Source organism: Balearica regulorum, chromosome 19, assembly GCF_011004875.1.
Source record: "Balearica regulorum gibbericeps isolate bBalReg1 chromosome 19, bBalReg1.pri, whole genome shotgun sequence".
NCBI lineage: Eukaryota > Metazoa > Chordata > Aves > Gruiformes > Gruidae > Balearica > Balearica regulorum.
Genome location: NC_046202.1, coordinates 12,628,562 through 12,654,521, shown reverse-complemented (window position 1 = coordinate 12,654,521; position 25,960 = coordinate 12,628,562). Strand labels below are relative to the sequence as shown.

At 64.5% G+C, this 25,960-nt stretch overlaps 2 protein-coding genes across 3 annotated transcripts in view; both read right to left on the bottom strand.

The window, feature by feature from the left end:
• Positions 1 to 339: 339 nt before the first annotated feature.
• On the bottom strand, positions 340 to 12,663 carry LOC104643570 (nuclear envelope pore membrane protein POM 121-like). Its single transcript, XM_075771304.1, is given in 15 exon segments — positions 340 to 2,023; positions 2,243 to 2,371; positions 3,104 to 4,801; positions 5,082 to 5,258; positions 5,563 to 5,665; positions 6,066 to 6,190; positions 6,910 to 6,980; positions 7,934 to 8,025; positions 9,045 to 9,216; positions 9,524 to 9,604; positions 11,484 to 11,654; positions 12,015 to 12,230; positions 12,316 to 12,547; positions 12,550 to 12,619; positions 12,622 to 12,663. Coding segments are annotated over 15 exon segments (3,474 nt in total). The 3' UTR covers positions 340 to 1,928.
• Positions 12,664 to 13,921: 1,258 nt separating this feature from the next.
• The window catches only part of HIP1 (huntingtin interacting protein 1), a 49,905-nt gene continuing 37,866 nt past the window's right edge, over positions 13,922 to 25,960 (bottom strand). For both annotated transcript variants that reach the window (XM_075771932.1, XM_075771933.1), the window contains exons 9-31: positions 25,610 to 25,667; positions 23,617 to 23,692; positions 23,095 to 23,226; positions 22,340 to 22,437; positions 22,092 to 22,164; positions 21,535 to 21,718; positions 21,351 to 21,439; positions 21,145 to 21,261; positions 20,955 to 21,056; positions 19,962 to 20,156; positions 19,672 to 19,819; positions 19,426 to 19,512; positions 19,206 to 19,313; positions 18,966 to 19,102; positions 18,763 to 18,873; positions 18,586 to 18,644; positions 18,359 to 18,452; positions 17,896 to 17,996; positions 17,677 to 17,782; positions 17,352 to 17,475; positions 17,089 to 17,150; positions 16,394 to 16,505; positions 13,922 to 16,059 (exon numbers count right to left, since the gene is read on the bottom strand). In XM_075771932.1, the coding sequence (XP_075628047.1) occupies positions 16,049 to 16,059; positions 16,394 to 16,505; positions 17,089 to 17,150; positions 17,352 to 17,475; positions 17,677 to 17,782; positions 17,896 to 17,996; positions 18,359 to 18,452; positions 18,586 to 18,644; positions 18,763 to 18,873; positions 18,966 to 19,102; positions 19,206 to 19,313; positions 19,426 to 19,512; positions 19,672 to 19,819; positions 19,962 to 20,156; positions 20,955 to 21,056; positions 21,145 to 21,261; positions 21,351 to 21,439; positions 21,535 to 21,718; positions 22,092 to 22,164; positions 22,340 to 22,437; positions 23,095 to 23,226; positions 23,617 to 23,692; positions 25,610 to 25,667 (2,384 nt within the window). In that variant the 3' untranslated portion in view covers positions 13,922 to 16,048. The remainder of the gene's footprint in view (positions 16,060 to 16,393; positions 16,506 to 17,088; positions 17,151 to 17,351; positions 17,476 to 17,676; positions 17,783 to 17,895; positions 17,997 to 18,358; positions 18,453 to 18,585; positions 18,645 to 18,762; positions 18,874 to 18,965; positions 19,103 to 19,205; positions 19,314 to 19,425; positions 19,513 to 19,671; positions 19,820 to 19,961; positions 20,157 to 20,954; positions 21,057 to 21,144; positions 21,262 to 21,350; positions 21,440 to 21,534; positions 21,719 to 22,091; positions 22,165 to 22,339; positions 22,438 to 23,094; positions 23,227 to 23,616; positions 23,693 to 25,609; positions 25,668 to 25,960) is intronic.

Sequence of the window (25,960 nt, the reverse complement as noted above, 5' to 3'; positions counted from 1 at the left end):
GAGAAAGAATAATTAAAAAAAACAAAACAAAACAAAACGTAAGGTTTAGTCACATCCACATACATCACATTTTAAAATTAAGGAGATGTTGTTACAGGCCAGGAGGAGCATGCAGTGGCAGAGCCCGCGGGACGTAGCTGCCTTTCCCCAGCACAGCTACGTCCTCTGGGCAGAGCCGGACACGGGCCGGCTCCTCACTGGACTGCGACGGCACAGCTAAACTCTACCAACAGCGCTGCGGGGTCTGGCAACCTCACTGAACCAAGCTTGAAGGAATTCAAAGGCAATTTAGCTTAAATATAAAAATAAATTTTTATTTTGTTAAAAAACGTTTAAATATTTGTTTGTGGTTTTTTTTTTTTTTTTTTTAATTTAGACTTCGGCAGACACACACACTCACACGGCTCGGAGAGTAAAAAACTCGGCAGCAAAGCACTCCTGGAAGTGGTGGGGAGCCCCCGGGCAGGGGGGCTCGTCCCTTGCCCAGGGCAGGGTGGGGGGCAGCTCTCGGGTGACCCCCAGCTCCAGCAGTCTCTCCCCGCAGGAGCTCCAGGCAGGGGAAGGGCCCCGCTGCTGGCTGGCTGGGAAGAGGGGAGGCAGCACCGTAGCTCCTAGGAGCTGGTAAAACCCAAAAGGACGGGTATGAGCTAAAAACGAAAAAAAAACCAATTTGGATTTGGGGTGGGGAAACCCATCTGCTCTGGACTCCTTCTGTTAGCGGCTCCAGAGCACCCCGAGGTGGGGAAGGGGCACCAGGAGAGAGGGAAAGGGAGGGGAGAGACTGGCAGGGCTGGAGCCCCCATGCCTGGGGGTTCAGGTCCCATCCCCCCCATCCCGGCTGCCTTTCTTTCAGTCACGACGACAAGGGACAACTCACCCAGCGCGAGTAGCCACGCAGTGATGCTACTGTCAACACCCAATTAGCTGGGGCGCGTCCCCCGCAAAGGGACGGGCGCCCCCCAAAAAAAGAAACTCCAAACAGCAAATCCGGCATAACCAACATGCCGCCACGCACACGGTTCAGTTCTTCCTCCAAACTCGATTCAATGAGCGCATCAAAACAGGAGCACGAATAAAGCAAAACAGAGCGGGGATTTACACGAGCGGGGCGGGGGGAGCCCGCAGCCCCGTGGGGAGCAGCGAGGGCGGGGGGGGGGGGGGGGGGGGGGGGGCCGCTCGGTGGCCAGGAGAAAGGTGGAGGGACCCCCAGCCCCACCCCACGCCTCCAGCCGAGGTCCCAGGCTACGGCGTGTCCTCAGCTGGAGGGCTGATGGGAGATTAAGTCACAGCAAGGGCGTCGTCACCCGGCTGCAGAAGCCGGGGCAGTCGCCCTTGGCACCGGGATGCTCGCACCCACGGCAGGCTGGCGCTAACCCACCCCGGGGTCGTGTTCTGCAGGGACGGCAACGAAGCAGAGCCCTCCGGAGGGAGCGTGTTCACCAGGCCACGGGATGAAACAATGGGGAAAGGTTTCGGGACCTGGTGAAGACGGCATCCTTCAGCAGCCCGGCACCGTGGCACGTCTCCAGGTGGGCTCTGAGCGGCGACGCGCGGCTCCGCCGGCTGCCGTGCCACGGGGCAGGGGGCTGGGGAGGAGGGCACAGGGACAACTAGAAGAAGCAAGTGGAGAAAAATTTACACGTTATGAAACATGGCAAAATAAAGTGAGGGAGGAAACGCTGCAGATATGTACAGAGGTTCATCCAGCCTTGGCTGTGGAACTGTTCAAGTAAGAAGAGTTTGGTTTATCCTGGCCCACCCCAGTTGCTGCCACCCAGCACGGTCTCTGGCTGGCAGCAGAGACGGGGGCCTGGCCCCGCCACCACCGGTCCCACCTCGGGGACCGCTCTAGACCAGAGCCCCCCAACGCGTGCTGGCGCAGGGGCTCCTCGTGCAGGCGGGCGGTGGGGGCCCAGCAGCGTCGGAGGTTACTTTTTGCGGGTGTGCTGTCTCCGTGCCTGCAGCCGCTGGCGAGCGCCTGTCTTGGATCCTGCCCCGATGGAAAAGGCGGGGGTGGATGAACCTGGAAGCAGAAAGGTTCTCAGGTCTCTACAGCCTCACTCCGAGCTGGCACGGCGGTAGAATCATCCCCATCCTGGGGGGAACGAATGGTTTTTGCCTCCCCCAGAGCCCAGCAGGTACCACCCGAGCCCTTCCAGAGCGTAGCCTTGCCCGTCCACAGCCCAACGGGACAACATGACCCATCAGCCCCCCCAGGCCAAAGCACCGACTCCTCCCTTACCGAAGGAAGTGCCGACTCCTCCAAAGCCCGAGGCAGGAGCGCTGGGCGTCCCGAAGGAAAGGCTACTGCTTCCGCTCCCCACTGCTCCCGGGACGGGCGTGCTTTGCCCAAAGGCGGGCGCAGGAGTTCCTGGAAAGCAACACGCCACTGTGAGCTGGGGTCGGCAAAGAAGGAAGAACCTGGCCGTCGGGAGCTGGCAGCACCCGCACGAGATACGGATCTCCCTCCGGGGCTGAAGCACTGTGGCCCCCCCAAACCAGCCTTTTCACCTGAGAAGCTCTTCTAATGCAAAAAGTTGCCCTCTCATCGTAATCCCTGGGGTCTCCTGCTGCAGCAGGATTTGCAGGCCAGGGAGGAACAAAGGCCTCTGTCTGTCTAGATCAAGTAGTCGCTCAGCACGTGGGTTTCAGCTCTGTGGGAGGTGATACGGCCCAGCAAGGGTGCAAAGCGGTAGGGGAAACCTCAGAGAGCGAGCAAGAAGCAACTGCAATCACTGGCTGGCAGCGTTTCTACCTGCCAAGAAGCCCCAGATTGCTTTTAAGCACTGGCAAGACCTCGGCTTCTACACGGCACCTGGCTGGGCTCGGCAGTCGTGCGGAGCCAGGGAGCTGGCTGTTCGGAGGGGCCAGGAGCAGCAGATAAGGGATTTAAGGATTCCCCTCCACTACCAAGGGCTGGGGACGCGGACAGCAAGCGATGGAAGCGCCTTCCTTCGCACAGCAAGGCTCTGCACAGCACGAGCACCAGCCCCCTCCAGGGCTGCTGAGCCTGGGGAGCTCAGCGAGGGCCGGCAGGAAAGCTGCTGCCTGAATCTAGCCCTGCCCTTCACCCCCCCGAGAAGGTCCGTCCGCCCCGGCTCACCTCCGAACACGGGCTTGTTGTCAGGCGTGCTAGGCACGGTGAAGGCGAAGGGCGCGCTCTGATTCTGCGCACCCAGCGCACTCTGCGTCAGGGAAGAGCCGAACGGTGTTGCGGCCGGGGCTGCCCCGCTCTGCCCAGCTCCGAAGCTGAACCCCACGGCAGGGGAGCCGCTGCTCAGGGCGGGTGTGCCGATCCCGAAGGCGCTGGTGGAAGGGCCTGGCTGGGCGGTCGCCCCGAAGGTGAAGGGAGAAGGCGTGGTGCCGAAGACAGCGGTGCCGGTGCTGCTGCTTGTGGTCTGGGTGGTGGAACCGAAGCTGGTCGTGGTGGAGGTGGCCGTCCCAAAAGAGAAGACCGATGTGGTGGTTCCGAATGCCGCCTGGGTGCTGCTGGTGCCAAAGGAGCCCTGGGCGCCGGCTGTGCCAAAGGCTGGCGGAGCACCGCCGCCGAATGCCGGCTGAGCTGTGGACTGGGCTGCGGGGGCTCCAAAATTGAACGTGGGGCCAAAGCTGACGGGGCCGGCAGCGGGCTTGCTGGCGGGCGGCTGGCTCTCCGCGGTGCCAGCGCTGAAGGCAGGCTGACTCGCTGCACCGGGATATGGCGGTGGCTTCGTGCTTGTGCTGAAGGAACTGCCAAAAGCTGAAATGGAGGAGCCAAACGTCAACGTCGCTTGACCTGTGGTGGCCGGGGCAGAAGACGTCAGCATGGTGCCTCCAAATATGCTAAAGCCCACAGTAGTGGTAGGAGCTGTCGAGTTTGAAGGTGCTTGGCCAAAGGCAGGGCCTCCTGGGACAGTGGTGGTGGCAGCAACTGTGGCTGGAGGTGGCTTTCCGAACTGGAACACAGGCCCTGGCGTGGCAAAGCTGGTTTCTGTGGTGGGAGCCGAGCTGGCCGGGCTGCCGAACAGGAAGGGCTGCGACGTGCTGGTGGACATGGCAGCGGTGACGGTCAGGCTGGCGGCGCTGGTGGAGGCGGGCGGGTTGAGTCCAAAGCTGAAGACGGGTTTAATGGTGGCATCCGTGGAGGAACTCTGCGTGGTGGCAGTCGTAGCTGCGGTGGTGAAGATGACGTTAGGGAGACCTGTGAATCCTGCCAGGGTAGTCGTGGAGGCTGCTGGCAGATCCGCGGCCGAGGCCGGCTGTGACGTTGGTTTGAAGGCAAAAGGAGACACCTTTGCTGGAGATGAAGCTGCTGTGATGCTGCCAAAAATAGGCTTGAACACGGTGGTGGTGGACGATGTCGAGGAAGGGCCTGAGCTCGCAGGCACAGTGATCGAGGCGGAGACGACAGTCGTACAGGGTGCTGTGCTCTCGCTTTTCGGCAAAGCGCCAAAGATGGGTTTGAAGACAGGGGTGGCGGTGGACACAGCAGCGGTCGTGGTGGGCACAGCAGCGGCTGTGGTTGTTGCCGGCTGGCTGGCAGGAGGAGCGTTCAGCATCCCGAAAAGGACGCTCGGCTTCGGGAAGGAGGGAGGCTTGCTGGGGGTCTGGCCCAGCTCCGTGAACGCAGCAGGTGCCAGGCTGCTGGAGATCTGCGCCTCCAAGGCAGGGGGGGCAGTGGGGGCAGCGGTGCTCAACACGGGCACGGGCTTGGTGTCAGCAGAGGTGGCAGGCAGAGAACTCGACTCCAGCGATACAGCAGGAGCGGGCGGCTGGGCAGCCGACGCAGGAGGCTGGGACACTACCGCAGCTCCAGTGGAGTCTGGAAAGGGGAAGAGAGCGTATTTATGGACAGGGGTTCACCTACAGCCAGCCCTTCTGCCAGGCAGCCACCCTGCTGCTGCAGAGGCTCCCAGAGCAGCACCCGTCCGTACCAGACGGACCCAGCCCTCCAGGCTACCGCAGCTCCCAAGAGGGCCACAGGCTCCATGTCCCCAAACTCGCCCCCCTCAAGACCTCCCGCCAGCTCCGCTTCCAGCAGCGCTTTTGAACAGGGAGTTTTGCCACGTGCCTCCTGCTCTGCTGACCCTCCTCCTCCTCACCTGCTGGCGTGGGCGCAGCCTGGCTGCTCTGCATCTTCTTCAGGCTGTCCAGGAGCGAGTTGGTGGTGGCCGCGGAGGGAGCTGTTGAGGCAGGCACAGGCCCCGGGGAAGTCACGGCAAAGGCCAGCGGCCTGGCCGCGGGAGCAGTCTCTGCAGTGGTGCTGGGGACCGCGTCTACTGGGAAGGAGCAAGAGATCAGGACACACAACTTGCTGTAGGGCGCTACCCCAGCGAGTAGGGAAACTGCATCAACGTCCCACAGCTCTGGCCCTGGGGAACCTCACCCATCACCCTGGAGACTCTGGGACACGAGCTCTCCTGAGCCCGAAGGCACTAAGAGCATCCCCAGACCCAAGGACCAGGCAGGACTGGCCCAGGAGCTTCCCCAGCCTGCGCTACCCAGACACCCCACTGCCCTGCCAGCCCTGGCTCTGGGTTTCTACTCCTTGCCGTCCCCTCCCTGTTCCCAGTCTGCCCTTACCAGCCTTATCCTCCAAGACTTTGTTGAACCACTGCAACGCTGCCTTCTTCTCCGCATCCAGGTCCTCCGACGTGATGGAGTAGCCCAGCTGAGGCGGTGGGGGCTGCCAAGAGAGAGCAGCAGCTTAGCTCCTTCTCAGGGAAGCCGGCAGAGCTTCTCTGAACATGTGGTGAAGGCTGGCCGTCGCGAGACCCGTGAAGCAGGTGGTTCTGCCACAGCACGCTACCGCGGAGCTCCGATCCCCATTCATTTTGGCCCCCGGCTTGGCGCTGAGGGCACAGCAGGCCTTCCCCAGGCCATTACCTGGTCCGGCAGCAGGCAGCACAATCACGCACAGCCCACCAGACACTGGGGCTGGGGATAGCGTCACTTCCCACTCGGCCAAGGACGGGGCCTCCTTCCTGAGGGCAGGCAGGTCAGTCTCCCCCCAGCCCTGCAGAAATTGCAGTGAGCACATTCTATCGCCAGAGGAGGGCAAAAGGGGCTGCGAGACAGCGACGTACCAGCGCCAGCTGGTCTCCCTGGCGAGACGACAGCAACTGGATCTTCCGCTTGCGTTTCCCGCTGCTCTCCGACGCGGATGGCGGGCTCAGGGAATTCTGCTTCTTCCGCACCGGCGTCTCCGCCACTACAGAAGGAGACAAGTCAGGACCAACTCTGGGCAGAGGAGACGTTTGGCTTGTACCAATGGGGTTGTCCCTTCCGACTCCTCTCCAGATGACCCACGCCAGAAGGCAGAGCCATGGCTTTAAGCCGAGGACGAGGCTGCGATGCCTTGGGAGAGCAGCTGGCTCCAGCTCATCCCGGGGCAGACTGTTACAAGAGCCTGCTGGGGCTCCGCAGGGCAGCGGCCCCCTCCCACCTCCGCGGATGGTCCTTGCACGCTTGCCTACCCGAACCACAAACCACGCAAACTCCACGGGCCACACGCAGTGCTGCACCACGGGACCCAGGTACCCATCTGTGATGGGCACAAAGAACATTGTCTCCATCTTAGCTGAGGAAGAGCTGGAATAAGCTCAGCCTGGAATTGGATCAGGGTGCTACTTGTACCACAGCAGATCTGGCCCCAGGGCTGACACCTGGACCCGTGCTGGCCTGGGGGCTGGCGCTCCCCATGCAGGCCAGCTCCCACACAGACACTGCCAGCACCCCTTGCTCATCACCTGGAAATCCTGTTAGGGCAGTCACTACACACAGCAGAGGTGCCACTGCCCTGGGAGCAGCACATTCCTAGCTTCCAGGTGCCATCTCGAGCCAATCCCACCTGCAGACCTCAGCCACCTCCTTGCTCACACCGGTGGCCCGTCCAAGCCTGGCACAGAGCTGGGGCCCACCTACACTCACCTTTCTCTGTCTGCAGCTCCTTGTCCGATTTCACTGGAGTGGAAGCGTTGGAGCGATGCATCTCCTCTTCCCTGTGCAAGTAGGAGACAGACAGTTAGGGTCAACCCCAGGCTTGGCCTCGTCCCCAGGGAGCAGGGCAAGACCGGACACGCTACAGACTCCCACCAGCATCGCTGGTGTGTTTCTTTGTCTCCACCAAACAGCAGACCTCGGGACAACAGCCTTGCCCTCACCGTACCAGCTGCTCCTTCAGGCAGAGGAGCCGTTCCCCTCCCCAGGACCCCAGCTCGGTTGGGCTGCCGAGCCCACACACCCTCTGCAGGACCCACCAGCTTCAGCGCGGCACTCGGGGGTCCCGGACGGGAGCCGTTGCCCCTGGCTTGGACCCACCCCGTTGCCAGGGCAGGTGGTTGTGTCGGTTTTAGTTCTGACATAAGCTCAGGTCCTTCTCTGAGCCGGGAAAGAGGAGAACAAGGGCCTGTGCTCCAAGGCAGGCGCTAAAACACAACCCTGCTGTAGCTCCCATGAATTGATGCTGAGGAGATGGCAAAAAAGATGAGGCTTTGGGCAACCTGGGCTAGTGGAGGGTGTCCACTGCCCATGGCAGGGGGTGGAACTAGATGAGCTTTGAGGTCCCTTCCAACCCAAACCATTCTATGAAAATTTGGGCTTGCCTCTTCCCAAGGTTTCGGTCGCTTGAGGCCATGCCAATGCCAATGCCACGAGGCAATGTCACCTCTGCAGCAATCTGAGCCCTTAAATCTCCAACCCGGCCCAGGAGCAGGGCAGGGGTGGTGCAGCTGAGCGCTGCTGCTGGAACCACAGTGTAACAAGGCAGCAGGGATGCAAATCAACACAAGGGGATTTCCACGCCGGCGGGTGACCCAGGAGCCAAGTCTCAGAACGGGGTCTGGACCATCCCGGCTCCGGTGGAGAGCCAGGCACCGGGGTGGGTGGGGAGGCGGCTCTTCTCCTCCTGTCTGCCACTGACGACTGGGCACTCGCCAGGCAAGCGGCTAGTTACCTGGCTTTCTTGAGAGGCCACTCCGGTGTCTGGGAGCGGGAGGATGCTGGGCTGGACAGCGAGGACATGCTCACACCACTTCTCTTCCACAGCTGGAATGCAGATGGAGACCAGCAGTAACTCAGTACGAGGGTCGGCAGGGAGCACAGCCTCCCACCCTTCTGCTTGCCGGCAGGTTAAACGCCACCTCCCAGGGCCGTGGCTAACGAGCCCAGAGCCTCTCTTGCTTCAACACCACTGAACTCCCCTCCACGTCTGGTGGAGTGCAAAGCCTGGCCACACTGAACTGAATCTGCTCCGGGAGCAAGCGGCCTCCAGGCTCGTTAGAGGCTGGATTAAACGAGAGGACAGGGAGGGAGGACGCAGCTGGTCAGATGTTGGCTCTTGCCTTCCCGCAGCACAGGCGGAGGCTGCTTGGCCGCCTTCGACACCCTCGTGTGCACAGGGCTGCTCTGGCAGGAGCAGGCCACCTCCTCGCCAGGAGCTCAGAGCCGACGGATCCCACCTCAAGGATTTCAGACTTGCCCCAGCCAGAGGAAACGCTTCCCTACCAATACATCCTGGAGGAAACCTTTCCCTGCACAGACTGCAGAGCTCCATTAGCCACGGCTACAGCCCACCGTCACATCTGCAAGCCCGACCCGGGATGTAAGCAGTGTTTTATTGCAGCTCAGCAGCTGCTGAAGGGACGTGGGTCAAAGTGGGAATGCACAGCTCCCGTACGTGCTGACTCCAGCTGAAAAGATGGCAGCGCAGCAAAGCGATTTTTTTTCTTTCCTTTCACCTGGATCTATCCACCCCAGCAGACTGGCCAAGGCTGAGTAGGGAGGGGAAGCAAAGCCTCCTTCTTGGTTTGGTGTAAAACAAGCCCTGCAGCAGGACAGCTCAGCCTGGCGACTCCCCCAGCAGCATGCACCGAAGGACAAGTAACATCGCTGCCTGCTGCTGCCAGCCCGGCAGCCTGCCTAACCCAAAGGAGATGAAACCGCGCTGGAGACTCCCCGCAGCACTCGCTGCCAGGCACCCAGCGACACTGCGCTCCTCCTGTGAGCCCAGCGTTCCAGTTACACGGGGCGATCCCCGGTGCTGCCTTTGGCAGGGTGTTCCCTACCTGCGAGAGGCCCCGGCTGGAGCTGTAGGAGCTGGCGATGGCATTGCGGATGGAGCTGGGGATCCCGCCAGCGTACGTATTGTTCAGGGAGCTCATGGAAGAGGTGCGTGACCTCTTGTTTGAGCAGTCATCCGGGCAGTGTGAGACAAGGCCCCTCTTCAGAGAGCCAGGCCTGGAGGAGGTTAAAGAAGATTTTATGAGTTCCCCACCACTCTGCCCACAGGTCCTTTAAATGCAGAGTGGGTGGAGGAAAGCAACCCCGCTCTTTCTCACAGCACAGGGCCTGGAAATAAGCCTGAGCAGCGGCACAGCCCTAACAGCCGCCGGCCTGTGCTCAGGGTGACTGAACGCACAGCCACAGCCTCTCTTGCTCTCCCCTGAAGCTGGGCTCCACAAGCAAAAGCCAAGTGCCTTTTCCAGAGCCCGCAGGCTTTCGGACCCCCCTCCCAGCAGTTGCTTTTGGCCGGATGGGCACTTACTTGGGTACGAGAGAGGCGGGGGCACCGTTGGCTACCAGCGGCTCAAACGCTGACTGCCCACTTCCACTGCTATCGTGGCGCCTGCGGGAGAGAGGGCAGAAGCCTGTGGTAGTGTGGAGGCAGCAGAGGCAGGGGCTGCCCTCCAGCCTCGGGAGAAGACCCCTTCCAGGCGGGCTCAGCACTGAGAAAGCAAAAATCTTGCTTTTTCCTTGTCACCCAATACCCCGGGACAGAGGTTTTCCCCATCCACATCCTGCTGCAGATTTTCTCTCCAGCTGGTCCCGTCCTCACTGCCTCTCACCCGGAGCTGCCTCCTCCCAAGCACCAGCAGCTCCACCAGCTGCCTGCTGGGCAGAGTAGTTTTGATGTAATGAAATCTTTGCTCAAATACATTATTCCAAGCCCAAACATTTCAGAGAGTCTCAGTAGCTCATTTCTGGAACGGACCTGAGCTCCGAAGCTCAGATCACCTACCTGTTCCTAGCCAGTGCCCTGGACTGTTCAAGTCAGAAACCAAATCCCCCTCCCCACAATGATGCAGTGAAGATCTGAAGGCTGAAAGTCTTAAAGCAAACCCTGCCGCGAAGCAGAGCTGGAGGTGTACCCTCAGCCCTGTCACTTAGCCCAGGCGCTTCCCTCAAGCTCGAGCACGCTGACCCCATCGCACAGGCGATCCAGCGCTCTCCAGCTGACGTAGGCTCCTTTCTGCCCTCAAAGGTCGCAGGATTTTCTGCCTACAAGCATTCTTCGCGCTTGCCAGGCTTTAATGCCTTCAAAATTGGCTTTTGTGGCAGAGCTAGCTATTGACACGTTAAAAGAATAGAATAAAGAAAAAAACCAAGCTGATTCTGTCTGTGCACCCATCCTGCTCAGCTCTTGTGGGGCTCAGATTCACCGAGCCGAGGTAACGGTTCAAAGGCAGAGGGAGATCCAGTGCCGGAGGAGAGGATGGCATGCTGTGCCGCAGCAGGAAGGCGGCCGGCGGCTCCCTGCAAACCGCCGCCCATCCCGCTGCGCTCTCGGGGCCGCTCTAGCAGCAGCCCCAGCGCAGCACGCAGGACAACGCACCCGACGCGCTCTTCTGTGGTCTCTTGGCTCCCCTGCTCAAGCCCAGGCAGGCAGCCCCAGCACGTGAGGGGCAGAGGGGCATGAGGCGAACAGCCTCCGCGTACGCAAGCGGGAAGGACAAAAACCAGGAGGGGAGAACGGTGACGCAATGCTGTGCCCAGGCCGTTAGAAAGGTCCCAGTAGACCTCGGCACCCAGGATTTCTGCCTTGTCCCTCCCAGAGCGCTGTCAAAGACGCTGCACCCTCCTTTCTTCAAGTTCAGAGCTGGAAATCGCTGACCTTGACTAATAAAAGCAGAAGATAAGTCTCTCTTGTTTACGCTCGTGTTTTTAGCTCCTTTTGCTAGCTACAGCGCGCAGAGGAAGCACACAGATCTTTTAAAGCGTGATGCTTCCACCTAGGGCTGTAAGACTTGGGGATCCCGTCTCTCCTGGAAACCTAGGGCTGGCTGAGGGATGAAGATGCTGAGCCTACAGCAGATACCAGCATTTCCCACCACATTTCCCCAGTCTGCAAACCCCTGTGATGCCAGAAGCCACTTCCCCGCCAGGGAGCCCTGCCGGGCTTCCCCAAACCACATCCCAGCCTCTCCTATCCCCAGCAACGCAGGGGAACACGCTTGACCCGCAAGCTTGCCCATACAAAAACCTAAACCACATCCCTTTGATCTCAAGGACAAAACGAAGTCTTAGAGGACTTTCCGACACAGCCCAAAGGTCTGGGTGATGGGGTGTGCTTCCTCTCTGCGGTTCATTTCCCAGAGCACTTTTCCAACCCAGACTCTCGGTCGTACCGGGCTCTGGGACACATCCCATTTGTCACCACTGAAGCGCTAACCCCGTTTACGACCTTCCCAACACGCCGACTGTGACCCGGACTGCTGGCTTATTACCTTCTCTTGCTCTCCTGATCGTTCCCAAAAGCCTGGTCCTCTTCCTCCTCCTCCTCCTCCTCCACAGCCCTCTTCCTGCTCTCCTTGATGGCATTCAGCACGGTCTCTTTCGCACACGGGTCTAGGCTGCTGTTGGCCGGGAAGGCCACGGGCGAGATCAGCTGCTCCAGGCTGCGAAACGAAGCAAAGCAAGACAAGGCGTTAGGCAAGCCGGGGCCCGCAGCACGAGGCTCCCCCCACCCGGTGCCCGGTTGCCCCCACGGAAGCGGGGAGCGGGCTCTCCCGTGCAGCCTCTCCAGGAGGTTTGGCTCGCACAATCCTCCCCGCAACACTCGGGACGGGGACGGAGCGGTCGCAGCGGGGCTGGGAGCACCACGCCGTCCCCGGGGTGACCGCTCCGGGCGACGCAACCGGCCGAGGGCCCGATAGCCGCTCTCCCCCCGTTCGGTCCCGCCGAGGCGAAGTCCCTTCGGTGCCGCCCACGCGAGAGGCGAGGCCGAAGCGGGGCCCGGTCCCCACTCCCGTACTCACGCTGGGGAGCGGGCCAGGCCGGCGGCCGGCTGGGCGATCCTCACGGTGACCGGGCTGCGGAAGGGGCCGGCCCGGCGGGCCCAGGGCATGCTCCTGGGCGAGCAGCCCTCCCAGCGGGCGGCGGGCAGGCCGACCGGCACGGCGCTCCGGGCCTGCGGCAGCGGGTAACGGCGACGCGGGGCCTGCGGCGAGCAGAGCGGGGCGACCGGCGAGGCCCTGCGGGGACACAAGGGTCAGCGCCGCCGGGGCGCGGGGCTCCCCCGCCAACTCCCGCCTCTCCCCCCCCCCCCACCCCGCTTACCCCAGGCCGAGGCGGCGCGGCGGGGCTCTCACGGGCCGGCCCGAGGCGGCGGACGGGCCCCCATTAGCGGCGGCTTTGCCGGGCGGGCGCGGCGCGGGCGGGCCGGGCCGCATCGCGCACCAGGCCCCCGCCGCGCCCAGCGCCGCCGCGCCCACCATCGCGGCCCGCAGCAGCAGGCAGGCCAGGGCCAGCGCCAGGGCCAGCGCCAGCGCCGCCGCCATGGTCGCTGCGCGCCGCCGCCGCCCCCCAGCGCCCCCGCGCCCGGCCCGCCCCCCGCCATCACCGCCGAGCCGCGCCGAGCCAAGCCGAGCCGAGCCGAGCCGCCCGCCAGCCGCGGCCGCCCGGCATGCACTGCGCGGCGCGGCACGGCGCGGGGCGGGACCCGGCCGGGGGAGGGGGTGGGGCTTACCCCTGTGGGGGCGGGGCTTGCCCCGTGTGGGGGCGGGGCTTACCCCTGTGGGGGCGGGGCCAGCCCCTCCCCGCGCTGCCCAGCCCCGGGCCCGCCCGCTGCGACACCCCCCGCCCCCCCCGCGCCGTGTCCCACCCGCGGCGTGTGTGTGTGTGTGCGTGTGTGCGTGTGTGTGTGTGTGTGTGTGTCCGTGTCCGTGTGTGTGTCCGTGTCCGTGTCCGTGTCCGTCCCCCGCCGCCCCCCTCCGCACCCGCGTGTGACCCCGTCCGTCCCCAGCCCAACCCGGGTCCCCCCCCCGCCCCGTGCCCTCCTGTCCCCAGCCCCCGGCCCCCCCGGCCCCGTGTCCCCCCCGGCCCAGCCCCTGCGTGTCCCCGCGGGCACAGGGCTCTGCTCCGGCTCCTGCCTGTCCCTGCCTGTCCCTGCTCACCCGGGGGGGGGGCAGCTCCCTGCATCCCCCGCCCGGCCCCGCTGAAGGCTCCCACGGCCACCGGCCCCCTCTGCAGGGGACGAGCCACCCCACGCGGTGCTGGGGATCGTGGGAAGGACACTCGGGCTGTCTGCGCTGCTGGCTCCCCACGGGACACGGGTGTCCAGGGGGGCCGCTGCCTGCAGCCCCTCTTCCCGCCGTGCAGAGGAGGGGCCCACGGGCGCGGAGCACGGCTGTGGGGACAGGCTCTCGCCGGGCTTTCTGCAGCCTTGGGGGGGGCTGGGCAGGGCCGGGGGGGCTGGGTGCTGCCCAGGGCAGGAGGGCACCCCGGGAGCGTGATGTCCTGCTACAGCGTCACGCCTGGCAGGGGATGTTCCCCTGAGCATCCCCCCGTCACGGTCCCCACGGCCCCCCCCAGCAGCAGGACCCCCCGTGCCAGGGGGAGCAGGGGAGGGCAGGGTGGTCTGCATGGCCCCCCCACCCTGCAGCATCACCCCTGGAAGGGACCGGGGCGGTGGAGAGGCCAAAGCCACCGCTGCTCCTCGGGAACCGGGAACCAGGCCCTGGGCCCCCCCAGGAACAACAGGGGGGATGAAGGGGACAGAGCTGGGAGGAGGGAGGGGGACATCAGCCCCAGGGCATCAGCGGGTCACCTCCACAGCATCTCCCCCAGTTATTTTTGGGGGGGGCCTGAGCGCACCCGCCAGGGCAGAGCCCTGGGCCCCCCGCAGTGACACAGGGCCCCTGCCAACCACCCTGGAGCCGGCAGGGCTGGGCTGAAGGCTTTATTGAAAAATCGAAAACACACAATGTAGTAATTATTATTATACAATGAAAAAAAAAAAAAATCAACCCAACCTGCAGTGGAGGGGCACCCCCGCCATCCCCGTCACCAGCCGCCAGCACCGGGGACCACACGGGGGATGCTCCCCCCACCAGCGCCCGGCCGAGATACAAAAAGGAGGAAAAGTGGTTTCGGCCAAGCGGTGCCACCGTCCCTGAGCCCCCGCTGCTGCCACGACCCCCTCGCTGCCCCCTGGCCCTGACCCGGCCTGGAGGCCTGAGGTAGTTGGGGGTACCCTGCGCAGACAAGATGCTCCCCCCCCCCCCCCCCCCAAAAGAGCAGGGAGGGTTTTGGGACTCCCTGTGTCCTGCAGCAACGGGACGGTTGGTATTGCATCTGGAGGGGAGCCGGCGCGGGTGGGGGGTAACGGCCGCAGCAGGGCGGGGGAGGCGGCGAGAGCCCCAGCGGGGAGCCCCAAGGGGTCCCCGGCAGGCTGCAGCACGGAGCAGGCGTGTTGGCAGCGGGACTGGCTGGGGGACGCAGGGACACCGGGTCCCTGCACGGTGGACGGTTGCGCTCTCCTGCGCGTAGGGGGTGGCAGCCCTGAGGCCACGGCGATGGCCTGGCCGGGCAGGGGGACGCAGGCGGGTCCCACTGCTGCGAGTACCAGCCATCAGCTGGCGGACGGCACGGGGAAAGCACGGGGTGACAGCCCAGCCGCCCTGGGCAATGCCACCACTTCCCAAAGGGAAAAAGGCTAAATCCTGCACCCCTAGCACCCTGCGGGGGGGCTGGGCTGCCTGGCTGCCCCCCAGGAAGCAGCGGCTGGCTGAAGGCAGAGTGCAGGCAGCAACGCTGCCGGGCCGGGAAGGACACCCTGGCACCGGCAGGACCATGGGGGCGGCTGTGGGGGAGAGAGACATCGCTGCACGGTCTGACACCACCGTCCCGGCCGCAGCAAGACGAGGTGAGCCGGGGGGCGCGGAGCTGGCAGACACCCCCCTGCCCTCTGAGCCCCCTGCTCCAAGGCACAAAGGTTCCCGGCTGGTGCCAGCCCCACGGCCGCCCTGCCCAAGGCAACGCCGGCACCGATCCCTCGTGCACCGAAGAGGATGGCAAGGACCCAGGGTGGCAGCAGCCCAGAGCGAGCGGGCACAGGGAGCTGCTTGCTCTGGCTTTGGGGTGCTCTGGTTTTGTGGCACCCCAGCCGCCCCCCAAACCCTCTGTGCTGCTGCCCTAGGGCTATCCCCCATCCCCAGGAGCTGGTGGCTTGTGTGGTGGCACCACAGTTGCCCAAACCCGCGCCCAGCACCTTGCGGAGTGTTTATTGCTGGCATGAACACAGTGATCTGTTGGGGCAGGGCAGCCCAGCTCCAGGGGGTGAGGGAGCATTTTGGGGACCTGGGATGGGGGGGGCAGGACCTCATGGCAGCATCCTGCCCGCCCCACTCCCTCCTCATCACCGGCTGCTCCCGGCACCGCTGATGGCACCCCGGTCTCACCAGCCGGGTTGTCCCACGGGAACGCTCTTCCCCACCCTGCAGCAGCCAAAGGCACTCGGTGCCCCCGCTGAGGGGGGGGAGCACACCTAGCACCAAGCCTAGCAGCACCCCAAAAGCTGGTCCTGACCCAGTGACACCCCCGGGGCCCTCAGCACTGCGGCAGGCTCCTTCACTGGGGGGGATGTTCATGCCGAGCCAGGGACCGGATTAAGGCTGGAGAAGCAGCGAGAGGTGAAAGAAACCCGACCGCTCTCGCTCAGCCAGAACTGGCTCAAAGAGTTCTGAAAATCTGTGCAAAAACAAAACTAAAGGGTTAAAGACCCACCCCCCCCCCCCCGGAGACCCCCCCACCCCAAGCAGCTCTAATAAATAGACGTGCGGTTTGTGGCTGGCGTCAGGCCGGCGAGGCCTCGCTCCTGGCCCCGGGGTCTCGCCAGGCGGCTCTCGGTGCTCCGGAGCTGGAGGCGGCTCTTGGCGGGGGGGACGCGGAGGACGTGTGCTTCGGGGTGGCTTTTGCACCGGTTTATCATGGATCTTCCCAAGAGGCTGCACCGAGCTGGGTCCCAGCCCGCCGCCGGGGTGTCCCCTGCGGGCTGCTTCCGCTGCGGGTACTAATCTGCAGCTGCAGGGGGGAGAAAAGGTAAGGGGGTGCAGAGAAACGCGGTGCCCCCAGCATCCCTCCGCCCCGTCCCCCTGGCACCCCAGGGCTTCGCAGAGTGGCAGAGCCCCAGCAGCACCCGAGCACCCCGCCCAGGGACGATGTGGGTCCCACAGGCTCCTGCACCGGTCCCCGTGGCTTTGCCCACACGTGCCGACCACCCCCAGGCTCTGCTTGTGCCAGCCGGAGTGAAACGCTTGCCTGCTCGCTGCCTAGACTGCAGGCAGGGCTTCCCCACCCTGCCCCGGCTCCCTGCTGGAGCAGCTTCCCAGCTGGAGCAGAACTGGGATCCACTCACCGTCCTCCTCCCAGCCCTCCGCCACTCCGGCCAGCTCGTAGTGCTTCTTGCGCAGCTCCCCCAGCTTCTGCCGCTCCTTCTGCAGCTGGTTTTCCAGCTCCAGCACCCGCACCTGAAGGACATCACGCACGCCATGGCCACCCCGCGCCCTGGCACAGCACCCAGCTGCTCCAGTTGACACGGAGCCGTGTGGGGCTGGGCACCCCCCTTTCACACCCGTTAATCTCCCCGATATCGAGCCCGAAGACCACCGAGGTACATCCCATGAGTGCTCTGATGGCAAGTGGTCCTGGGGAGGGGACCGAGCTCAGGCGGGCGCTGCCTATGCAGGCAGGTGAAGGCAGAGCAACCTGTGTGGGTGCCCAGGGAAGGGGGATTCCCCGAGGATGTCCCGTGCCAGGTGGGGGTGGGTGCTGGGGGGCAGCCCAGTGGGCACGCAGGACCAGGAGGCGCCCACGGGCTGTAGCACCACGATGGTGACAGTGCTGGGGAAGGCTCAGGGACCAACTGCTCACGGCTCCTGGGCAAACCCGGCTGTTGCCTTCGTGCCTTGGGTCTTCCCCACGAGCTGGCGCTGCCTGGGGGCAGGCGGGCGGGCAGGCAGGCAGGGTGCCCCCCCACCCCGGGCAGCCTTTCATTAGCCCAAACAAGGCACCAGCGGGTGCATTTCCCAAAGCGTGGGGGGAACCTCCTACCTGTGAGTCCATCTCCTGACGCTTGATCTGGGTGAGAGTCATGCTGGAGAAGTCCATGCTGTCTGTGGAGAAGGACACCACCAGCCCCCCTCAAGCTCCGCTCCCAAGCCTGGACCCCTCCGGCAGCTTCCACGCTGCTGGCAGGATCTGCTGCCACCATGGGACACGCAGGCAGCAAGGGGCGGCCGCAAGCAGAGACCACCGGGGCACGGCCAACCGAAGACTGCGAGTGCGGAGAGCAGGTCTATGCTTACCACGCTTACCTTTCTCCTCCACCTGTGACTTCCCAGCCTTGGTGGAGGCCACCACGCCGGCCGTGGCCTGGTTGACACCCCGGGAGGCTTGTTGGAGCTTGCAAAGGTTGGCGCTGTCTTTGTCTGCCTTCACCTGCCGGGACAGCGAGGAAGGGTGCGCTTATGCCCCGTCGAACGAGCAGAAGAGCATCCCCACGGTTTGGGGTGCCCCTGGGTCACCCCAAACCACAGCCAGGGGAGCAGCCTCGCTGCTGCCTGCTCGGGGATGGAGCACGTCCCAGAGCTGAGAGCAGGCGGCGGCAGCGGAGCCCCCCCCGGGGCGCCAGGCTCCTACCTTGGAGGCTGCCACCAGCTGAGCAGTGCTGGCGGCGATCTCCCGGGAACAGACCATCAGCTCCTCGAATGTCCCCTTGCCTTGCACCACCAGGTCGGCAGCGTCGCTGCGGGAGGGCAGAGAGGGGCTGGAGCATCCGCCCTCCATCCCCGACCCCTCCATGCGGGGATGACAGGATCCTGCCATCGTCTCCCCGCCTCTGGTGACGGTGACACTTACACCATGACAGTGGCACCCCAGCCCACGGCCTTGGAGGCGGAGATGAGACCCTCGGTCCAGCGGGAATTCTTGGCGTAAAACTCCTTGGGGGACGCCGCGCCCTGCCATTGGGAAAGGCACGGTCACGTGTTGAGGACAGGGGGGTGGCAGGGCCTGGGACCCCCAAACTGCTGTTCTTGGGGGAACTGAGTAAGTCAGGGTTTCATTTAGGATGTGGATGGGAGCTGGGGAGACACCGAACCCAGTGGGTCATGGGGTTCCCTACACGGGCAGCAAGACCAGGGACCTCCGTGACACCCTGGGGACCGCAGCCAGGATGAGACCCTAGTGTGCTGGGGTAGGAACTCCTGGCAGCTGGCATTGACGCCTCAACGGGCCAAGGCTCAGAGCGGCACGACCCCAGCAAGCACGTTGTGACCCCCAGCTGCCTCCTGCCCTGCTTGCACCCCTGCCCCCAGCTCACCCGTCCGCTCTCCACGATCTCTCTCTGGAGGTCCTTGGAGGCCAGGACCAGGATGTGGATGGCCTGCATGAGGCCCGTGCACGAGCCCAGGATCCTGCGAGACAAACCCCACTGAGCCCCACTTGTGGGGCAGGGAGACCCCAGAGCTGTGGGGCAGCCGCTCTGCCCATGGTGCTGGGCCTCCTCCTGCCCGCCCAGCTCTCTCCAGCACCCCGGCCACCCCTCACCTCTCGTTCACTTCCAGTTTGACCCCGGTGTCACCAGCCCGTGCCTTGCTCAGCATCTCCTGGTAGAGGGGAGAGAGGCTGCGCTGAGCCCCACGCACCACCCCGGCTTCATGCCGGTGGTCCCGGCCAGCACGGCACGGCACCCATGGGTGCCTCGCAGCACGCGGTCACCCTCACCTCAATGCGGGCAGCCGCGGTTTCGATGGCTGCCGCTGTCGCTGCCATCTCCTTGTCCACCATATCACCCAGCTCCTCCTGCCTGACATCCAGCCCTCTGGGTCGCAGCTCCTGGGGACGGGACGAAAGGGACCGTCCAGATGTGGCACAGCCCCTCTGGCAGTGCCTGCCATGACCTGACCCTGTCCCACCAGGGCACCCACCTCCCCGATGGCGCTGATCTGGCCCAGGCAGGTTGTCACCGGGCTGCAGTCGGCGCCTTCCACCGTCCCTGGGTCTTGCAGGGCACTGAGGTAGCTGACGGCCTCGCTGCCGCACTGCTTGCACACCTCCAGCAGACCTGCGCGGGCAGCGCGAGGCGCTGAGGGTGCTGCACGTGGGGACAGGGACACCCGGCCCCTGCCCACCCCAGCACCCTGCCCGCCCCGTCGGGTAGCACTCACGGTCGGCGGGCTCCATGGGGGCCACGTGGGAGGTAGCGCTGCCCTGCAGGAGGGTGTCGCTGACGAGGTGGGCGAAGAGGGCCAGGCAGGGCAGCAGGGAGCCCACGGCTGCGGTGGGAGAGCGGGCACACGCCTCAGCCCCAGCGGGCACTGCCCACCCGGCCCACGAGCGTCGGAGCCGCCCCCCTCTCCCAGCCCGGCCCCGGCCGCCAGCGCTCACCTGCGCCATTGGAAAGGTATTTGCCGTGCGCGTCCCGCAGCCGCTCTATGCACTCGGAGGCTGCCAGCGTCCTGGACAGGAGGCAATCTGCAGGCAGAGGGCAGGCAGGACTCAAACGCGGGGCGTCCTGGTGTGTGGCACGGCTGCTCGCCGTTGCCGGAGCAGCCCAGAGGACGGCAGGGAGGGTGGCTTCGCGGGGCCATGGGTTGGGATAATGCCGGGTTTGGCCAGCAATGGCGAACTCACCCGCCGAGCCGGTGCAGCCGATGTGAGCGGGATCCTCCAGGCGACTGAGGGCATCCTGCACCATCCGCTCCGCCTCCCGCGCCGTGCCCTGCAGCAGGGCAAACTGCTCCTCGGCCAGGCGCTGCTGCAGCGCCCGCTCCCCGCTCTCCTGCCGAGCCGGTGCGGGCGTCACGGCCCCTGCCGTGCCGGCTGGGAACCACTCCCGCACCCCACCGCCACCTCCAGCTCTGCCGAACCCCCGCGGCTCGGCAGAGAGGGGGATGGGGGACGCCCTGTGCCCCTAAGGGTACCTTGTCTCTCAGCTGGGTCTGCAAGGTCTCCAGCTCCATCTTGCTGCTCTCCTGCTCGCGGCTGAGCGTGTCCCGCAGCTGCCGCAGCTCAGCCCGCAGGGCGGCCATCTCCTCCCGGTGCTGCTCTGCTGCCCGGCTCAGGCTGTCCCTCTCCTGCTCCAGGCCAGCAATCCGGGTGCTTTGCTCCACTCCCACCTGGGTAGGCAGGGAACATCGGTCAGGGTGTGCCGAGGGCAAACCCTCCGCTCTGGGGACTTGTTCGTGGTCCAGGCTCGCGCCACTCCGACCGTCCCTGCTCGGCGCATCGCAGCCCGTGCGGGTCGCAGCCCTGCGTCACCCACTGCCCGGCAGCACCCCTGCAGCGCTGATGGCCTCGCCTAGGGCCAACTGAGGCTCCCTGGGGAGCCCTTTTGCTTTTATCAGTGAAAATTCACTTTTATTATGACCGTCACCATCCTGATGGAGAAATGGATGAAGGGTGCTGGCTGCCAGCCCCAGAGCTGGCTCTGCTCCATCCCTGTCCTGCTCCAGCGAATCTACCCAACCCGGGGATGGGCAGCTCCGGGTTCTTGCCAGCTTCTGCCTTCTATGAGGAGCCTGGAAACCCCTGCTGTCCTCCACAGCTTTGCAGGCATGAAATACCCTCTGGCAAGGCAGCAAGTCTGTGCAAAGGCTTGCGATGTGACGGCACGCTCCCTGCCTGCGTTTTACAGAGCTGCCCTGCCTGACCCTGCTCTTGCAGAGATTTTGTTCAAGGATTCCTGCTCCTGCAGGCCATTGCTCCGCACGCTCCTGCGCCCAGGAGCGTTAAAGGCCCAGTATGATCATTAAACCCATCTAGACGTAGGGAGGAAGAAGACAGGGAGCTGGTTATCAGGCCAACGGTGGGTAACGCCTCCTGGGTGGGGAACACCTCGCCCAAGCACAGCGGGCAGACCTCCCCTTCGCCTGGGGCGGTGGTGGGGTTGGTGGGGGCCACCCACGGGCTCTCACCTTCGTGCTGGACTCCAGGGTGCCCTGGAGGACCTGTAGCTCCTGTCTGCTGGCTGCCAGCTCCCGCTTCAGCGTGTCCAGCACCTCTGCCTGCTCCTGAGACTGCAAGCAAGGAGAGAGGTTGCCGGCACTGGTGCTCCACGGCGGAGCCCCCCGCCCATCCCTGGCGCGTCCCCCCGTCCCTACTCACCTTCCTCTGAGCCTGCTCGCTCACCCGCTGGAAGGAGTCCTCCAGCTCCTTCTTCTCCCGCTCCACGTCCCCCTGGGCCTGCCTGGCCACCGTCACCTGCTTGGTCACCTCCGCGTTCTGGTGATGGCAGAGAGGGAGCTCAGGGACCCCGGGGGTGGGGGCACGGCTGGGAAAGGGGATGCAAGGGGGCGTTTTGGGGAGCCCACCTTCCGCAGCAGGTCAGCATGGTTCTGCACCAGCTCGCTGTACTTCTCCTTCAGCTTGCTGTAGCGCTGCTCGTTGGCCTGCGCCCGCCCTGCCACGGACACAGGGACACTGAGGTGAGCACCAGGACCCCCACCCCGGGGCCACCCCCCCGCCCCAAGCCTGGTGCCGGCTCTCCCCGCTCACTTTCGATCTCCGTCAGGCTCCTCTGCGCCTTCTCGGTGTCCTCCCGCTGCTTCTTCAGCTCCTCCAGCTCCGCGCGCAGGAACTCGCTCTCGTCCTGCGCCTGCTGCTTCAGGTGCCGCTGCTCGGCCAGCTCGGCCTCCAGCTCACTGGCGCGACCGCGCAGCTGGACGGCGCCCCGTGCGCTCTGCGGGGACGGCAGGCAGGCAGCTCCCGGCACCGTCCGACACCCACCGGTACCGTCTGGCGGCCACCCCGTGGGTGGCATCCCGCAGAGCCCCAAAGGCAGCAGAGTGAAGCACTGAGGACGCTGGGCAGTGGGGCTGAGCCTGGCCCCCCCCCAGCAGGGACGCACAGTGGGGACCCCCCGTACGGGCAGGGACGGCTGCGCCAGGGATGCAGAAGCCATCGGGCACAGGGCAGGACAGAGAGGGCCGCCACCTTGCCCACCCGGGGACACAGCCACAGCCACTCCCAGCGTGACCCGCCGGGTCTCATCCTGCCCCTGGACTGCCTCATGGGTGCTCACTGCGTGACACCACCGGACGGTTGTCACCCACCTCGGCCTTGAAGTTCTCCAGCTCCTCCTTCAGGGCTGCGATCTCCCCATAAAGCTGCTCGATTAACCGGTCCCTGGGGAGAAGAGACACCGGGCACACCCTCAGTGCCACCAGCCGTGCCGGTGCTGTGGGGACACGTCCTGCGAGGGGAGGTGTCCCCTGCGCCACCGCGGCTGCTGTGCCGTGCCGGGGAGGGGAGGTCCCGGTCCGATCCCAGCTGCCTCCGTGACATCACCGGGACTGCTCACTTGTCGTCCTTGTTCATCCCATTCTGGCTGTTGAAGTTGAAGGGGTCGGTGCTGAAAGAGCTGCCGAAGATGTCATCAAACTTATTGTCAAACAGGCTCTGTGGGGAGAGCAGCACGGACCTGGAGTGAACCCACCACCACCACCAACCCCCCCGGAGCCCTTGTCCCTCCATGTCCCCGGCAGCACTGCCGAGCCAGCCCTTGTGCCGGCAGGGCTGCTGCCTGCTTCCGCTGCCTGGACACAGGCGCTGCTTCCCCCTCGCTGCTCCCAGGGCGTTGAACGCATGGAACATGTTGAACACGGATCATCTCTGGTCTGTCCCCACCTAACTCCTGGGGGGGGGGGGGATCCCCAAAGCCGTGTCACCACACGCCCCGCCCCTTCCCGAAACGCTCGGCGCCTGGGGACAACCCTTGGTGGAGAGGGGTGCGGAGACCTAATGAAAGCACGCAGAGCTGAGGGGTGATGCTGGGAAGCCAAACATCTCAGCTGGCCATCGCTGGAGGGCAGCAAACCACTGAGAGAAGCGCCATGGGACGAATTCAGCCTGGCTCAGACCTAGCAGCACCCACACACGACACCCGGCACCCACACAGAGCCCTGCAGTGATGCTCCCCAGCGCCCGAGGCCACCCCCACCGCCTCAGCCCCCACCACGGCATGGTTTTGGAGAAATAGTCCCAGTGTCAGAGCCCAAGGGCACCCGCTGTCCTTCCTGCAGCCCGAGGGGCACGGGCAGCGCTGCGGCGGCTCACCTGCGAGGCCGTGTCCATCTCCACCAGGTCTGTGATGGGCTCGCTGTCGGGTGAGGATGCCTCGGCGGGGATGACCACCACGGGGCTGATGTGCTCTGACAGCGCCGAGGCGCGCAGGAAATTGGGAGGGTTCTGGGGAGGGAGGGCAGCGGAGCTGGGTGGGGGAGGACCGGCACCGCCACGGGGCTTTGGGCACGGCTGGTGAAAATCCTGCCCTGGCGCTGAGCTGGCCATGCCAGGACCCACAGGAACGGAGCCAGGACCCACAGGGATGGATCCCAACAAGGGCTGAGGGTCGGTGCGAGGGGATCCCAGCCCTGGCTGGAGGGGGCAGCTCCGTCCCCCAGGATCCCACCCCGGGAGGAACGCAAGGAGCAGCCTCAGCCCCCCCCGAGCCCCACATTGCCGCCGGCCCCAAGGAGCCGGGCAAGGCGGCGGGTGACCCTTTTTGGGTGCTGTCCCACTGCCACCGGCCCGATTGCTGCTCCTGGCCACGGGGCCCAGGGACCGCGGGGGTCTCACCTCCGGCAGCTGCGGGATCTGAATCAGCCGCTTGAAGTACTGCAGGTTGCTGGAGCGGTAGAAGAGGTCCTTCAGCCTGCAAGGGGCAGGGAATGGTCAGGGACGGCTCCTGCCCAACCCAGACATCCCACCCCAAATGTGGGTAGCTCCAACCCCTCGCCTGGCTCCAGGAGGGTGTCACCAGGCGCTGTGTGGGAGGGGACGGTGGTGTGTGCTGCCACCAAACCCACAGCAGGTCCTGGGAAGACCCCATCGCCGGCCTCCAGCAAAAACCGAGTGCCAGAGGCTTTCCCCCATAAACCCAGGACCCGACGGGCAGAGAGAAGGACCTGAAACTTGGTCTAGGGGAAGATGTCCCCTAGATGATCTTCAAAGGTCCCTTCCAACCCAAACCACTCTGAGTCTATGAAACCATGAACCACAGCAGAATGGCTGCGCTGGGTTGCATCGAGGTACAGCCACCTCTCTGGGCTGTCCTCACCACGGCCAAAGCTTGAGGGGACAGCTGAGAGACATCACCATTGCTCCCACTACAGCCATCAGCGGGCTGGAGCTTCCTGCCTGGAGGCCAGGTCTGCACCATCACCTTCAGCCCTCCCAGGAGCATCTCCCCCAGGAGCAGGGCTTCCTCCCTTCAGGATTTCCAGTTCTGGGCGGGGAGCGGCAGTGCCCGGCCGTGCCACTCGCGGCTCAGCCCTTCCAGCCACCCCGGCATCCCAGTCGGTACCTCGGCACTGTTGATACCTGCCCCAAGGCCTGTGCCCTGGGTGGGCAGAGCCCACGGACAGCTCTGCTATCTGCTGATGTCTGTGCCTGGTGTTTTTCCCACCGGTGCTGGTTTGCAGTTTGTGACCTTGCATCAGCCCCCCCGCTGCCTCCCTGCCCTCTCCTGGAGCCCTTGTCACCACCCAACACCTCTCGGCCCGCGGGCACTGGCAATACGCCTGCAGCGGCACAGCCACCCTCCTGTCCGCGGTCTCGGGTAACTGGGTGACCATGACTTTGGTCTGGCTCTCTCCTCCTACACCTTTTATTTTAAAATCTCTCTTATTGGTATCTTCATTTGGGACAGACAGAGGTGCCACAAGCTTTACCTTTTCCTTTTCTGTCAGGGATGGCTTTTCCCACCCAAAAGCCACCTCTGCTCCACCGCACCACCCAACAGCACCCCTGCACCCAGGCTCTCTGCGAGGCCCTTCACAGACCCCTCCTCAGCTCTGCAACACCCAGAGGTTTCACCCTTTGGCTGCCCCTTTTACCAAGCTCCCTCGAGTTTGTGCAAATGGCTTTTTTTTTTTTTTTAAATTCAACAGAATTGAGGGGAAAATCTCTTTTCCCTGTCCCATGTCCCCAGCGCCACGACCATAAATCCCCCCCAAAGCTTGTGCAGACCCTCCCTCCCGCAGCAGCGTCTCAAATCGCCTCCACGTGCTGCTCGCATTCTCCCACCCCACAGCTCCTACCAACGCATCCCTCTCCCGACGGAGCCGACACACCCATCCCAAGCAGAAAACGCTGCTAAGGGTGCTGAGCACCCTGCTCCCCCAGCACCCAGCCTGGGGTGTCCCTAGGGGGTGCCCACCGGCAACGCCCACGCTCGGCTTCTCAGCCTGTGCCCAGACTTTCATCTCAGCACATCAGCTGCAAATTGCATTTAAAACTGCAATTAAAGGGTTTGAGGGTTTAAAATCGTCGGACGTGCCATCGGTGGCTGAACATCTCGTTAGAATGAATAACCCCGTTATCTGGTAATTTAAAAGCTGGGGGTTAGCCAAGTGGAGCGGCTGTCCTGGAGGAAGCTCCGGGGAAAGCCGAGAGGTCGAAGCAGGCTGGATTTTAGGGCCCCAGGCAAGACCGACCCCTGCACCGCATGTGTCTCCACCGCTCGGCTGCTGAGCCCTGGCACGGGGCTCCGGCGTCCCTCCGCCCTGGCAGCATCCCTGGAGCATCGCTGGTGGCAGGGAGAGCCAGCGCCCCGCGTCCAGGCACTTACTTTCTGAACTGCTCCAGGAAGCGATCCCGGTGGCCCTGCAGCGTATCTGCCGGCAGACCTGGAAGAAGCAACAAGTAGAAATGTCACCGGGTGTCTCCGCGCGGGAAAGAGCACGGATCAGGGGACAACCCATCGGCACAGCCACGTGGGGATGGGTCTTTCCCAGAGATGGCTGCCCTCCTCCCAGGGTCTGAATGCACCAGGCTCAGCGTCCTGCTGCAGGAGGGGATCACGTCACCCCCAGGGCAGGGAAAGGCAGCGAGCTGGCGTTCAGGCAGCTGCCACCGCGATTCAAGGTCCTGGGGGACGAGGGTTTTGCAGCCAGTGCCTGCCCAAAGCCGGGGGAGCTCC